The sequence below is a fragment of the Leuciscus leuciscus genome (assembly GCF_965113295.1).
Source record: "Leuciscus leuciscus genome assembly, chromosome: 8".
NCBI lineage: Eukaryota > Metazoa > Chordata > Actinopteri > Cypriniformes > Leuciscidae > Leuciscus > Leuciscus leuciscus.
This window is the reverse complement of record NC_138732.1, coordinates 14,745,668-14,760,190: the sequence shown is the minus strand read 5'-3', so window position 1 is coordinate 14,760,190 and position 14,523 is coordinate 14,745,668. Positions and strand designations below refer to the sequence as shown.

The window sequence follows — 14,523 nt, the reverse complement described above, 5'->3', positions numbered from 1 at the left end:
GGACTCTCCTCCTCCAATGCTTTCTGCAGTGCATTGCCCATGACTCTTATTTACTGGGTCCCGCTTGTGACTGCGCTGTCAAATTACCCTCTAACCCATACTCTTCCAAAGGCGGATTTAGGCCACAGATGAAATTTTAGAGCATCAGAGAAAGTCGAAAGAAAAACTCCATGACAGAAAAACTATGACTTTGCACTGATTTTTTTTTACTTTAGTGATACTGGACCACAGATTCCAATAAAGGTAAGAGGAGGTGTGTGGATCAGGTGTTGCTGACATTGTGGGGACAAAAAGTCCAAACAAGGACAGTAAAACTTTAAATCACCTTTCACATTTTGGGGTCATTAAGATTTTATTTGTAAGAAATTTAATTTATTCAGCTAGGACGCATTAAATTGATAAAAAATGGCAGTAAAGACATTTATAATGTTACAAAGGATTTCTATTTTATTCATCAAGAATCCTGAACAAAATTTATTTCAGTTTCCACAAAAATATTAAGCAACAACTATTTTCAATAAAAATAAATAATAATAATTAAGAAATAATAATAATAATAAGAAATATTTCATGAGCACAGAATACAAATATTACAATGATTTCTATGGATCATGTGACACTAAAGACTGAGTAAATTGGCTGATGAAAATTAAGCTTTGCATCACAGGAATAAATTACATTTTAAAATATATTAAAATAGAAAACAATTATTTACATTTTTAATAATGTTTTACAATATTAGTCTTTAATATATTTTTGATCAAATAAACACAGCTTAAGTGAGCGTAAGAGACTTATGCTCAAGAACATTAAAAAAATCTTCACAACCCCAAACCTTTGAACAACAGAGTATGTTGTCAATGGCCAATGGTGGCTTAAAGGGAGAGCTCACCCAAAAATAAATTCTTTAATTAATTACTCATCCTCATGTTGTGAAATCTGAGACCTTTTTGTCCCACCATACACAGCTACGCAACTACCACTTTGACGCTTTGAAGTTCATAAAGAGATAATAAAACTAATCCATATGAATTGAGCAGTTTAGTCCACATTTTTTGCAGAGACTCAATCACTTTATATGATAAACAGATTTAATTTAGGTTTTTATTCACATTTAAACATTGATCAGCGAACATAAACAGAAGCTCAACTGAACATACTTGGTGCGCGAGAACAAAACTCTTGTAGAAGCTGAAGAACCTCTGAAGAAAACCTCTGAAGAACGTGCTGCGTAACACAAGAGAATGGATCTCATTGGTTCTCGTATGTCAAGCGAACATGCTTGAGCTTCCGTTTACCACAGCTGATATGTGAGTTGATGAATGTATATAAAAAAGAGCCTAAATTCAATCAGTTCATCATATAAAGCGATTAAAAAAAAATCTGTATTAAACCACTCAAGTAATTTCATATGGATTAGTTTTACAATCTCTTCATGAACTTTTTGAAGTGTCCGTGTCAGTTGCGTAGCTGTCTATGGAGGGACAGAAAGCTCTCAGATTTCATCAAAAAGATCTTCATTTGTGTTCCGAAGATGAACGAAAGTCTTACGGGTTTGAAACGACATTAGTGTGAGTAATTAATGAAGGAATCTTCATTTTTGGGTGAACTACCCCTTTAAAAACATAATACATCACTACTCACATTTATACTTTTCCTGGATGTCTGCGTTGCATAGAATAACCAGGCCCGTCTTGAAGGAGAGCACTCGGATCTTACCATTACGACCACTAGAGAAAGGAACACATGCCAAACATTTTAAAGAAATACAAACACAATTTCAAGATTCAAAACTTCACAGAGGTTCTTCTACATATTGAAATTATCCTGTCAGTTAGTACGACCGTGTAGTAGGTAACCAGCACCAAACAGAACTGAAAGGCCCTGCATCGTGTGGTCCAGTCGGCTCAATCATCAAAAATCATTTCAGCAACTGCCTCGGCTCACTACTAAAGTCGTTAACAAGCTATCACGGATATATGGTCAATATATGAAGTTCTGGAGGAGTTACTTCCTCCAACCCATCTGAATCCTCAATGAGGATGCTGCCAGGGGCTGGTACTGCTAGCTGAGCAAAATAGTGATGCAGCAAGTATATATACACAGTGAACCTTTCAGATATTTGTATAGTGGTGCATTTATTGCCTTATTCAATGTCGTATGCTTACAGGAAAAGACATTTCACATTTACTGCACCAGATAGACCTGTCAAAAAAGACTAAAGCAGGTCAGGAAGCATTTGAGCTCCACTGAGATCAAGATCACACCAGCAAATCCAAACAGATTGCTGAACAGATACAAAAATATTCTAGAAAACTGATCAAGCACTACCAAATCACATTTTGCTGTGTATAACAAGGAATCCCCTGTCAGTATTGCTACTAAAGGGAATATTTCCTACCTTGTTTGGCTTTCTTGTTTGACTGAGAGCTTTTCATTATCATCCTCATGCATGCTGCTCATTCTTATTCACATTCGTTTGTAGCAAAACAAAAAAGCAATTACTACCAATTATTCACAGGGTGAGAGCTCCAGTCATTAGCAGTAGGTAGTTAAGAGTCTGGTCTATATTTGAGACACACATTCATGATGGTTAATAGAAAACAAACAAATATATAGTTTTTTTTATGTTGGCAAAGAAGCCAAAAGCTTGGCACAGTATATGATTTTTAAAGTCAAGCAGAGAACATTTTTAACTTCTACAGTATGATTAGTTGCCTGCTGGTGATTTCTCAGTGACAGTCATAATTTCCTTCACTTAACTGTGGAAAAAGGAGAACACCTAGGAGAACACCTTTGCCTATTGGTAAGAGATTTGAGAGTCAATAAGAGTGTCCACACTTGGCAGGTTCTTAGAAACTAGTCATTGTATTCATGTTGGTTTCAAATTGTTTTAAAAATTTACACAATTTCTTATACTTATTCATTTGACTTAACTTAGAGTCTACTTCATTTCATTTGTTAAATTTACTTTAAAAATCTGTGTGCAAAAACTTGCGGGAAAAAAATAAGTACATTTTACTTTGAAACCTTGAATATACTTGAGTGTACACATCTTAATCATTACTTTTCTAAAACAGTTTAAAACTATATTTTTCTATTTTTCAATATTTTTCAAATTCATAAATATCATTACGTTGTTGGGAAGTCAAATATCATCACAGTTTACAACAAACTAACCTTGTGTTGTCATAAAAAGGTCAGACTATCGGATATTTGTCTGTACCACATGACTTTGAGAATTCAAGAATTAATTTTTTCTCTTTATTATAATAAGACCAATGTTGTTATTATTACTTCAAATAAAAACTACTAAAAAGTGTTTTTGTTCATTTAAATGCTGCAATAAAACAAAATTGAAATATTAAATGAAAACTTACAACTTACAGAATAAATGAATGCTAAATAGAAATATCAAAAAACTAATATAGCATTTACTTTTTTTTTAAGTATTTAAAAAAATAACACTGATCAGAACAGTCATATCACTCTGAATTTTTCTTTTCTTTTTTCTTTCCCCCCAAAAAATATCACAATTATTTTAATGCAGAAATGATTTGCATTTTAAGGAATTTTTTAATAAATGAACAGATAGGACAAGAGCGTCATGTCATAGACCCTTAAATCACAGAAAAAGGGCGCGCCTTCTACACAGGTTGTGACTGACCAATAAAAGTGTCTCGCAGACAGCAGGAGGGCGCAGAGTTGGTTTGACATCATTTGTGGGAGCAGATCAAAGGGGTTGTGGGTGACATTACCGTCAGTACCTGTCGTAAACATTCAGCAGCCAGTTGAGACACATGTCGACGCACAGGGGGATATTGATCAAGATGGACCTTTCCTCCTCTAGTCTCTCGTACAGGGAAGTGAGTGCGTGGATGACTTCGACCACATCCATCACATGTTCGGCGTGCTGCAACTCCTGTTCTCTAAAAACGTCCACCACGCTGCTCAGCTTCAACAGGTCCACTAGAAAACACACACATATAGGCCAGATGCTTATTACTGCATGTGGAGTGTTAACTAATGGGATTTGACTGTTCTAACATCAATTTATCTGGCCATCTCTAGTGCAGCTGTGAGAGTATAGGCTAAAGGCTGTGTGCTGATGTCATCCCAATTGGATAATGAGCTGAAATATGGAAGAGGCAGAGTGGTCATGGTGCTTTCAGGGTTAGGTAGATAGACAGAGACACTAACAGGCTTTTTGTTGATGCTCTTTTTATACAGCCATCCTCAATCATCATCACAGTTTCTGTAGCAGCCTGGTTATTAATTCGGCTAATGACATAGAATAGCAAACCAGGAGTCAAGATGCACAAAGAGTAAAGAGAGGGAATGAAAGAGAGAGAGAGAGAGAGAGATGATGTCCTAGCTCAATGCCAAGCTCAATAGTGGGTTCAACCTAATAAAGTAATCTGAACAATTTATTCATGTTTTCTTCATGAAGATCATTCTACAAAACAGGTACATATGTGAAAAATGTTCACATATGTACATATGTGGAAAAAAAGACTATCAACAAACAGCTGATGGCAACATTTACTGTGCTACTATAGACAGTTGTGTGTTCGTGTGTGTGTAATACTTATTGTAATACTTTACATAGTACATAGTAACTTTTTGATCTTGACAAGTTTTGGTCCCTATGGAAGCTTGTTTCCGCCACTGAATAATAAATAAATAATATTTATTGTGACTTTATTTCTCAGAATTGCGAGATATAAAGTCAGAATTGCGTGAAATAAAGTCGCAATTGCGTGTTATAAAGTCAGAATTGCGAGATATAAAGTCAGAATTGCGTGAAATAAAGTCGCAATTGCGTGTTATAAAGTCAGAATTGCGAGATATAAACTCGCAATTGCGTCTTATAGAGTCAGAATTCTGACTTTTTTTCTCGCAATTGCGACTTTATATCACGCAATTCTGACTTTATAACACGCAATTGCGACTTTATATCTCGCAATTCTGACATCAGAATTGTGAGATATAAACTCACAATTGTGAGATATAAAGTCCAATTCTAAGGAGAAAAAAAAGACGGACTTTTTTTTTTTTTTTTTACCTCAGAATAGTTTATATCTCACAAGTCTGACTTAATAACACGCAATTGCGACTTTATATCTCCCAATTGCGTATTATAAAGTCAGAATTGCGTGATATAAAGTCGCAATTGCGAGAAAAAAAGTCAGAATTCTGACTCTATAAGACGCAATTGCGACTTTATTTCACGCAATTCTGACTTTATAACACGCAATTGCGACTTTATTTCACGCAATTCTGACTTTATATCTCGCAATTCTGAGAAATAAAGTCAGAATTGCGAGATGTAAACTCGCAATTGTGAGATAAAAAGTTGCAATTATTATTATTTATTTATTATTCAGTGGCGGAAACAAGCTTCCATAGGTCCCTATGGGGAAAACAGCTTATAAAATCATATGAAATTAGGGTTTGTTTGTTTGTTTTAATTAAAAAATGTAGAAAGATTTCTGTGAGTGATGTTTAGGGGATAGACTATACAGTTTGTACAGTATAAAAACCATTATGTGTAAAGAAATTCCCCATAAAACATGGAAACCATGTGTAACAAAATTTTTACTGAAAACAGGTTAATGGCTATCTGTGATTTTATTTAATAATATGAACTAGTATTAATTCTGAAATTTCTTTTTTATATTTTTTGAATGGCATCATCATTTCAAGATGTGAACATTTCAAGGACTAGCTAAAGTCTCCTCTTTATCACTTTTTTTGACAAGTCTGTGGGTTGAGGACAATCTTAAACCCATTACCTTGAATTTAAAGGGAAAAGCAGGACCCTGTAGTTTCAATACCCTGAGGAATAAGTCTGCACTGTCAGATTAAACTGTAAAACCATCAACCTTAACAACTTTCTAAAGTATGCCTTCAGAAAGTATGGTACAATGCATTTTACATTTTTACTTCATTACTTGATTAAATATACTTATCAAATGGGAAACGGACAAGTTTTATAGAAGTATCAATTTATCTGTTGACCAAACGATTCAAAACTCTCCACAAAGGAGTCAAGTTTGGCTAGTTAGCATGGCCAAGCCCCTGCTGGTAGATGTTGTACAACTACATCAGTTGCACAACATTTTACAGTTGACATTCAAAAGAGGCAAAAAAGCAAATCTTTTGCAAGACACACAAATATTTCAGTGTATTAAAACAGATGTTGCGCTCGATTATTTTTTGTTAAAGGCTCTTAAAAGCATAAAACAGACTTATATGGATCCGTGTATATTTATATTCTGTGCACAGTGAAGGGGCTGAGGGAAAGAAGGGAACTGCCAGCGAGAGAGAGCTCCTGTCTGGACAATGGCAGATAAACCTCCACCCGCAAAGCGTGTCACAGGGGGAACAGTGGTTAATTCCTTATGCAGACTTCTTAATTACCACCCGCGAAGAAGTACAATCACACCAATTATTAGGCTTAATTAAGCTGCATAAAAATCACTGGGCTCTAATTAAACAGACAGATCAGAAGTCCACAGCAGGGCCAGCCTCGTACAAGAATAATCAATGACTTGTGCTCAGAGAACAGGAGAGGAAAAGGGCAAACCAATGTGGGTGTTGCTTTTTACATACATCTTAAAGCCTTCTGCACGTGCCTCAGCTTCATGGCCGTCCTGTATGCAGAGAACTTGATGTTATTCAGGTCCGCTGTGAGAGAACAGCAGGGGAGATGGGACAGTAAAAAGAGAGAATAACATAAGGAATGAGAAAAAAGCTGCAAAGGAATTAGCAAACAGAGAGGTGGAAAGCAATGTGTCACTTCAGTGGAGTTGAGCGGTTTATGCTCATACCGTGCCGGAGTGTTTAGACTACCTGGGTCACGTTGCATACGATTAACACACACAGTAAACCCCTTTTAATCATTAATAATTAGAAGCTGTGGTTGTGGCCCAGCTGCCCTCGGGTTAACACGAGAGCTGTCGACATCTCTGGGGTGGGATGAAATATTAGGTTATAATTAGAGGTCCAGGTAAAGAAATCACGCTCAGTGTAGGACCATCTTCTAGTTGGTGTATTTGAGCTTGTGTGTGTCCACATCACGGTTCCCCAGTGGGAAGTACATACATATAGAAGAAATAAGAGCAGAGTTTAACTCTCACCCAGAGCATGGTATAATTCAGTCATCTTTGGATGGTCCCAGCAGGTTGTCTGGGCCTGATGGCTATAAAAGTGGAGAGAAAGAGAGAGAAGTGAAGTAGTGAAGCCAAAAATAGAAAAACATAGAGAGAAGAGGGAGAACACATGCAAGAGAAACTTTAAAGGAACAGTTCACCCAAAAATGTTAATTCAGTAATTATTTACTCATTCTTTCATTATTTATTACCCTCATGCCACTCCAAACCCATATGACTTTGTTTCTTCAATACACAAATGCAAATTTTAATCATTACGGACTGAAAAATGTCCCCTCTGTCGCAGCTTTGAAAGCAATTTGCATATTACACACCACTTTAAATTTTTCGTGATCGAACAAAAAAAGCAATTGGAATAGAGTGACATGATGGTGCCATTTTAATTCTTGGGTGAACCATCCCTTTAAGTGTACAAATGTTTTGTATATAAATCCATAACTATACAAATCCAAAAATGCTACAGTAAAAACCTGTAAATAGTTAAATAGTAAGTGGTTGTAAATATATGTAATTTTATTGTAAAATACTATCATATTTTGTTTTTTACAAGTAAATCTAACAGTTACTGTATACTTTGTAGTGATGAACAGTAAAATCACTTTTCCAGAAGTCTCTGCATGATTTTAGTTCAAATAATTTAGTTTCTTCTTATTTTTGTTATCAGTAATGTACATTGGGGTGTTTTGTGTTTCAGCTTCTGTTATTTGGTTATTGTTTATTGCATTATTTTAGTGCCACGTGTGTTACTCTAATGCTGTTTTGTCTTTGTGTGTGTGTGTGTGTGTGTGTGTGTGTGTGTGTGTGTGTGTGTGTGTGTGTGTGTGTGTGTGTGTGTGTGTGTGTGTGTGTGTGTGTGTGAGAACTGGCCGCGTTTTATGATCAGACCACTTATGATCAATCTAATTCATTATGTAGCTTTTATTTAACCACCTGTATTATTATGGTGGTTATCAGTACATTTAAGGTAAAATGCAGATTTTGACAGTTCAAGGTGATTGGTATTCACATCATAATATATCACTTAATTTGATATGCAGTTATCAGTTGTAAAATATACAGGCATCAATACACAATCCCGCAATACCTGAAACATTGCCATAGTATGGTGTGAGACAGAGAGCGAGCCCTGACAACTACAGTGATCTCGAACAAAGATCTCAGTGTCATTAAGAGCTCATATCCTCAAACATAAGGGTTTTCTTTATGACATTCAATGGAAAGCTTAAATACTACACACGGCTCGAACAGGCAAGTACAATAAGAGCTAGATAAATCTGATACATGTGTGCTACATGCTTTACTGCAACAACCACTCATGACTTCCTGCACTTTGCAGCCTATATTGTACCAGCAGCCATGACATAAAGATATAAGATTAATAAATGATAGGAACAAATGCTGTTCATTCACTCATCATTACCTGTGCTAGCGATTACATTGATTGGCCAGTGACATGCATGAAAACCTTCTGTTGCAAATGTTTTACCCTGTGGCTTGATCACATAGATGACCACTGTGTCCCTTCTCACCATTTGAGTTTTAAAAGCATGAAATGGATTTTTCCCTTTCTGCTCCATTTGATGTCAGGGTTAGTCATGTGTTCTTCTAGTCAATTCCATCTGCAGTCATTTATATTTCCTGTGACTTCAGAATGATTAGTTATATGGCAGTCTGTGGCTTTCAAAATATGAATAAATACTATAATAGCAAATAATTTAACTAAAATAACACTGATGGGAATCACATAACTTTTTAAAGGTGACTTTATGCCTCTTTTCACAAGATGTAATATAAATCTATGGTGTCCCCAGAATGTGTCTGTGAAATTTCAGCTCAAAATACCTCCCAGATTATTTATTATAGCTTGTCAAATTTGCCCCTTTTGGGTGGGAGTAAAAACACTCAGCTGCTGCTCCCCGCCCCCGTTCAGAAAACGGCCGATCCTTTACACTAGCTTCGGATACAATAACAAAACACACGAATTATCTCACACATCCAAAATCTCAGAAATAACCAGCAGCGGAGTGCAGCCTTACAGAGAGACACAGGAAGAGGTTGCCATTTTTAGACTGCACCTAGACGTTTCTGAATGGTTAGTGGATACATTTATGTAGTTGTTGTGGAGTTACATTGATCCATCTCATTCTAATCGACTTGCATGTACAGTCATGCTTAACTTTTACATAAGTTGACACAGTTCCCTGATGCCTTTATAAGACAGCTGTGACATATTTTGGTCAAATAGTGTCCTGTGCAGACAGAACAGTTTGCATGCTTAACTCAAACTTATAACATTGCGTTAGAACTGCTTACACTGTTGTTGCTTGCGAAAACCAAATGGCGGCGCTGTGGGTTGAAACGTGCAGATTAAAGGGCAGTAATATTATAATAAGATTCCCTCCTACATCAGAAGGGGAGCGAAATCTGATCAGCTTTTTTTTGACATGCTTGCAGAGAAAGGCTTACCAAAGCAAAATTACTGGGTTGTCACTTTTCAAGTTTTCTGGGTTGGTAGATGTACCGGGGACCTGATTATGGCACTTAAACACGGAAAAGGTCAGATTTTCATGATATGAGCCGTAGATACGTCATCTGAGCCGTAGCTGTGATTCCCATCAGTGCTATTTTCAGTTTTCATTTTAGTTTTAGTTTAAGTATTAGTCATTTTGATGTGCTTTTGTCATTTTATTAGTTTTTGTTTTTTATATTTAGCTTTAATTTATTTTTTATTTCAGATTTATTAATTTTTGAACTTTATTTTATTTCTTGCAATTAGTGGCCAAGGCAGCATTCCTCATTTTTAAGATTGTCATCTAATATTTATATTTTATTCAATTACAGCTTTATTTAATTTACCAAAATTGCTTTTTAATAGTTTTAGTTAACAATAACACTGATTGCTATGAATAAAGATTTTAAATGGTAACATTCCGGGAAGCCAAACAACTACCATTGAGATGAATTGGAATGCTAAAAGAAATCTTTCAAAATATTACAGACCTCCTTTCTCTCGACTAAGGATGTTAACCTCTTAACAGACTCTGTCTGTTGTGACATATCAAAGTATTAAAAATACACCGGGCTGCGTGACAAAAGGAATGCCACAGTTGAAATGTTGCAGCACAATAATCTTCTGCACCAGGGATCAGTAATTGAGTTTGCTTTCTATACCTGATAATCTGACATGCCCATCCCAGTTTCACACTGTCTTTCTCACTTCTGATGCTCATAGATGGCTAATAGTTTACAGCTGGACTTACTTGATATAGTATGGCACTTTGTTGGGGGAAATGGCACGTTCCCAAGGAATCTGCACAGAGCCTGGAGTGACAAAGGAAGAAAAAGGGAAATATCAATCAGACAGACATGTCGAGCATGAAAAGCTATTTTGAAAATCTCAAACAGCACAGCTCAAGGTTCTTCAAGCATACCGTTTCCACATAGAGAGGTTATTAAACAACAGCACCTCAAAAGTGTTCAGAGTGGTAGAAAGCTTTTCTGTAAGTGTGGAGCTGTGGAACTTCAAAGGTCAAACGCTGCTGTGCTATGATATACAAATGGTAAAAACTGAGAACTATACAATCACTGAGGTCATTTATGGGGCTTCTTCAGCACCCCTGTCTTCCTTCTCAGCTGCTTTTACAATCTGAAACGAATTAGGTGTCAACACCCTTAAAATTCTCGGTTTATGTAACATTACATGTATTATACTTCCCTCTAGTCAGTGGTGGAATGAGGCCCAAGAGAGAAGACAGTGTGCCACCTCTGCACATGGCTTTCATAAGTACACTATACCTCTTTATTTCTCTATCCGAACTCCCTCTCTGATCCAGGGAAATCCCCAAATAAAGCGCCGCAAAATACGTCAGTAATAATTGCCAATAATAGCCCTCTGAGCCTCATATTCAGATAAGGGCCAGAGCTAAATGCTAACCAAACTAAATCTTAAACAGTGCACTCTGTTGGTCGGTTTCGCAGACAAGGCTTAAGCCTAGTCCCAGAATAATATACATGTTTGAGCTGTTTTAAAGGTGCTGTATGTAACTTTTTTACTCTACTAAAGCATAAAAATACCATGTTTGCAGATATTTATAAACTAAACTAAGTTCACATATTCATTTCTCTGAAAAACACCTCTACAGCCAGTTATTTTACTTATTATTTTACACGTTCCGTGTTGTCGGTCGGTTTTTGTTTTGGTCTGCGTGATCTCGTCAGTTCATTCAATAGTATTTCGACACCCTGGGATGCCGGCTGGCAGGAAACACAGCGTATTGCAGCCTTGGAAATGAGGAAACAAACTGGGTCAGATATTGCAGATTCCACAAAACCTAAAAGCCTCGATATCCATCTAAAAATCTCTATGAACCAGAGCATATTAAAACGCGGATAAATCAACTCATTAACTTACAGTGTGTAAGTCTCCTCGGCTTTCCTTGTCAATTGCGCTTGTTCCTGTTGCTGTCGCGTGTACTCAAACTGGTAACTCGCGTGAGCGTCGAGTCTGAGGAGGAGGGGGCGGGGGAAACAACAATCTCCCATATTTTGAATTTGGACTGCAGTACCTATCTCAACCACTAGCTGTCATTCTTACAGACAGCACCTTTAATTGAAAGCAACTTGCACTGACATCTCTTAAAATATGCCAGTGTCAGTGTTTTGTCTCAAGATTCACACCAGTAATGTTTTTTCTATGGTATGTTTAAAATATCCTGGCTTAATCTAAACGTGAAGCCAGGGGCCCATTCTTTGTACGTGGATTACTCTGGATTTTAATGTTAAAGATTTGACATGATCCAGGATTGTTAGGTTCTTCGAAGATCATCCCGGAGTTGCTGTAATAGCAACAGGTCCATAAGCTCAAACCTGCTCAGGAGCAGGCTTATTTCATGTGAACAGGATTAGATTGTATTTTTTTAGGCGGATACTTAAATTGATTCTTAAAATCTGTTTGAGCCACAGGTACATTTTCTTACAAGAGTACCTTACTGAATCAGGAACAATAATAATTTAAAATAATAATAATATTATATTGTTGTGTAGTCTATCATAATATAGACAGATGGGAGTGGCTTGATGCAGCGCATGAGATGCAGATAACTTAGTAAAAATGCTGTTTGCTGTGCCATAAAAAAAAAAAATCTTGACCCTTAGGCAACATTAATCCATGCTGTCACGTAACAAATCTGCTTCACAGGTAAAATTAAATGAATTGCTAATTACAGCATATAAATAAAAATGTAAAGCCTGGCCTGTACAAATACTAGCAATGAAAATAACTGTGAATCATGTAACAAACAGTACACATTTAATTTTTCTATCATAACTTATTTCGTTAAGGTCCCTTGGCTGTTTCCTTTCAAAGGTCCAGAACTTCTGCAAGTTTTTCGTCAGGTGTGTGATGTTCTTAATTAATGTCATCACGTTGCTGTCTTGTTGTCAGCCAATCGCTGCATTGCTGATCATGGTTTCGAGTATCGATATATATGCCCTTTCCAATGAACACAAGAACGTGCAGAAATCTCAGACAACTTAATCCAGATATTTTAATCAAATCCACAAATACATTTGAAGAACCAAATAAGCCAGAGATCAGCTATCATGATTAGAAGATCTGGCATCTGTCACATCATCTCAGATGTATTAAGGGAGGTATAAAGAATGGACCCCAGGCCTGTAAGTTTTTGCTAACTTTTATCTGGTTCTTAGTTGTCCCATAAGTACACTACCTGTCATTCTGGACTCTATACTCCCACCTATCGCCCTGGATGTATGAAGTTTGTTCTTTTTTGACTATGTTTTCTTTGTCTCTTATACTATACCCATCCATTATGGACATTCTTGGATTCAGTCTAAATTGTTTGTGCGTAGTTGGTGGTTTGCATTGATACGCTACTAAAACGGAATTTTATAGAATACTTTTATGTATTGTCTGTATTTTTATGTGTATGTCTGGATTTTGCATCTCATTTGAGTATAGATCACAAAGATATTTCTCAAAAGTTCTTTTCATTTATTTATGTGGAAACTTAGTGGGTGGACATTTAAAATTCCGCCAAAAATTTTAAAGAGCCATTCTCTTTTGTAGCTGAACTGCGTGAGTTGGTTGAGTCCATGTCAAGATCTGAGCCCAGACATTGTCTAAATGTCACTGTCTTTGTCCTGCAATGTTTCACCACTGAACGCCATCAGCCCATCCCTCGCTCTCTATGGCTTCAAATAAGTTATACCACACTTACTAGAAAGGAAGTGCTGTGATCCGGGGCCAAAATCTCTGTGGGCATCTTGCAATTGTTTTAGACGTTCTTCAATAGATCCCTTGAGTGGAAAAGGAGAAAGAGGAGTTATTTTATATACTAAATCAAAGTTCTCTGATCGTATAATGGAACGGTTCTCCAAAAAACAGAACGTAAGATGGGTTTTAAACACCATGACGATGAGCAGATGACAAAATTTTCATTTTGAGGTCCCTTTAAGTTTTGTTTTAAATGGACCAGTGTACCAGTCTACTGCCCCCAATCAGTTTTTGAAGAATTCATACTGAATAAATAAGCAGTGACTCAGATAAATGCTCTGAAAAGAGCGATAATAAGAAAAGTGGTGAGAGTGTTGCACAAGAAGTTTCCCAAGAGTAATCCAGGTCTGTCATTGTCGCCACCAATCAGACATCTCTGGGGAATGGTGGACTACCTAATTAAAGTTATTTACAATGTAAATCATTCAGAGGATGTCAAAACACTGATATAAAGGCCAACAAATCCACTTAAGCATGAAGTATTTTATTTCCCTCATTCTCTTCCTGTATTCTCTCAGTTTCTGTGAGGCATTTCAAGGAGAACCAGCACTGCTTTGCTATAATTATATATATATATATATATATATATATATATATATATATATATATATACACACACACACACATATACACACACCTGTCCTATATGAACACTTTCATTTGGGGTCTTATTTTAATTAATATGTTCTTAATTAATAAGAATAATATCAATATCACCATGTGTGACAAACTAAGTACACCCTATGATTTATTGGCTTGTAGAACCACTTTAGCAGCAATAATTAGAAGTGATCATTTTCTACATGACTTTATCAGTCTCTCACATCATTGTGGAGGAATTTTTGCCCGCTCTTCTTTGCAACATTGCTTCAGTTCTTCAGGTTTGATTATGCACAGCTCTCTTAAGGTCTTTCCACAGCATTTCAATTTCACCTTTGACTGGGATATTGCCACACCTTGATTATTTTCTTTTTCAGCCATTCTGTTGTAGATTTGCTGGTGTGCTTTGGATAATTGTTCTGTTGCATGACCCAATTTCGGCTTTTGCTGTCA

General features: G+C 36.4%; 1 protein-coding gene across 3 annotated transcripts in view; it reads right to left on the bottom strand.

Annotated features, from left to right (window-relative positions):
* Positions 1-14,523, bottom strand: part of drp2 (dystrophin related protein 2) — a 172,012-nt gene that overhangs the window by 31,403 nt on the left and 126,086 nt on the right. For all 3 annotated transcript variants that reach the window (XM_082178201.1, XM_082178200.1, XM_082178202.1), the window contains exons 7-12: positions 13,415-13,493; positions 10,436-10,496; positions 7,143-7,204; positions 6,616-6,690; positions 3,768-3,969; positions 1,645-1,730 (exon numbers count right to left, since the gene is read on the bottom strand). In XM_082178201.1, the coding sequence (XP_082034327.1) occupies positions 1,645-1,730; positions 3,768-3,969; positions 6,616-6,690; positions 7,143-7,204; positions 10,436-10,496; positions 13,415-13,493 (565 nt within the window). The remainder of the gene's footprint in view (positions 1-1,644; positions 1,731-3,767; positions 3,970-6,615; positions 6,691-7,142; positions 7,205-10,435; positions 10,497-13,414; positions 13,494-14,523) is intronic.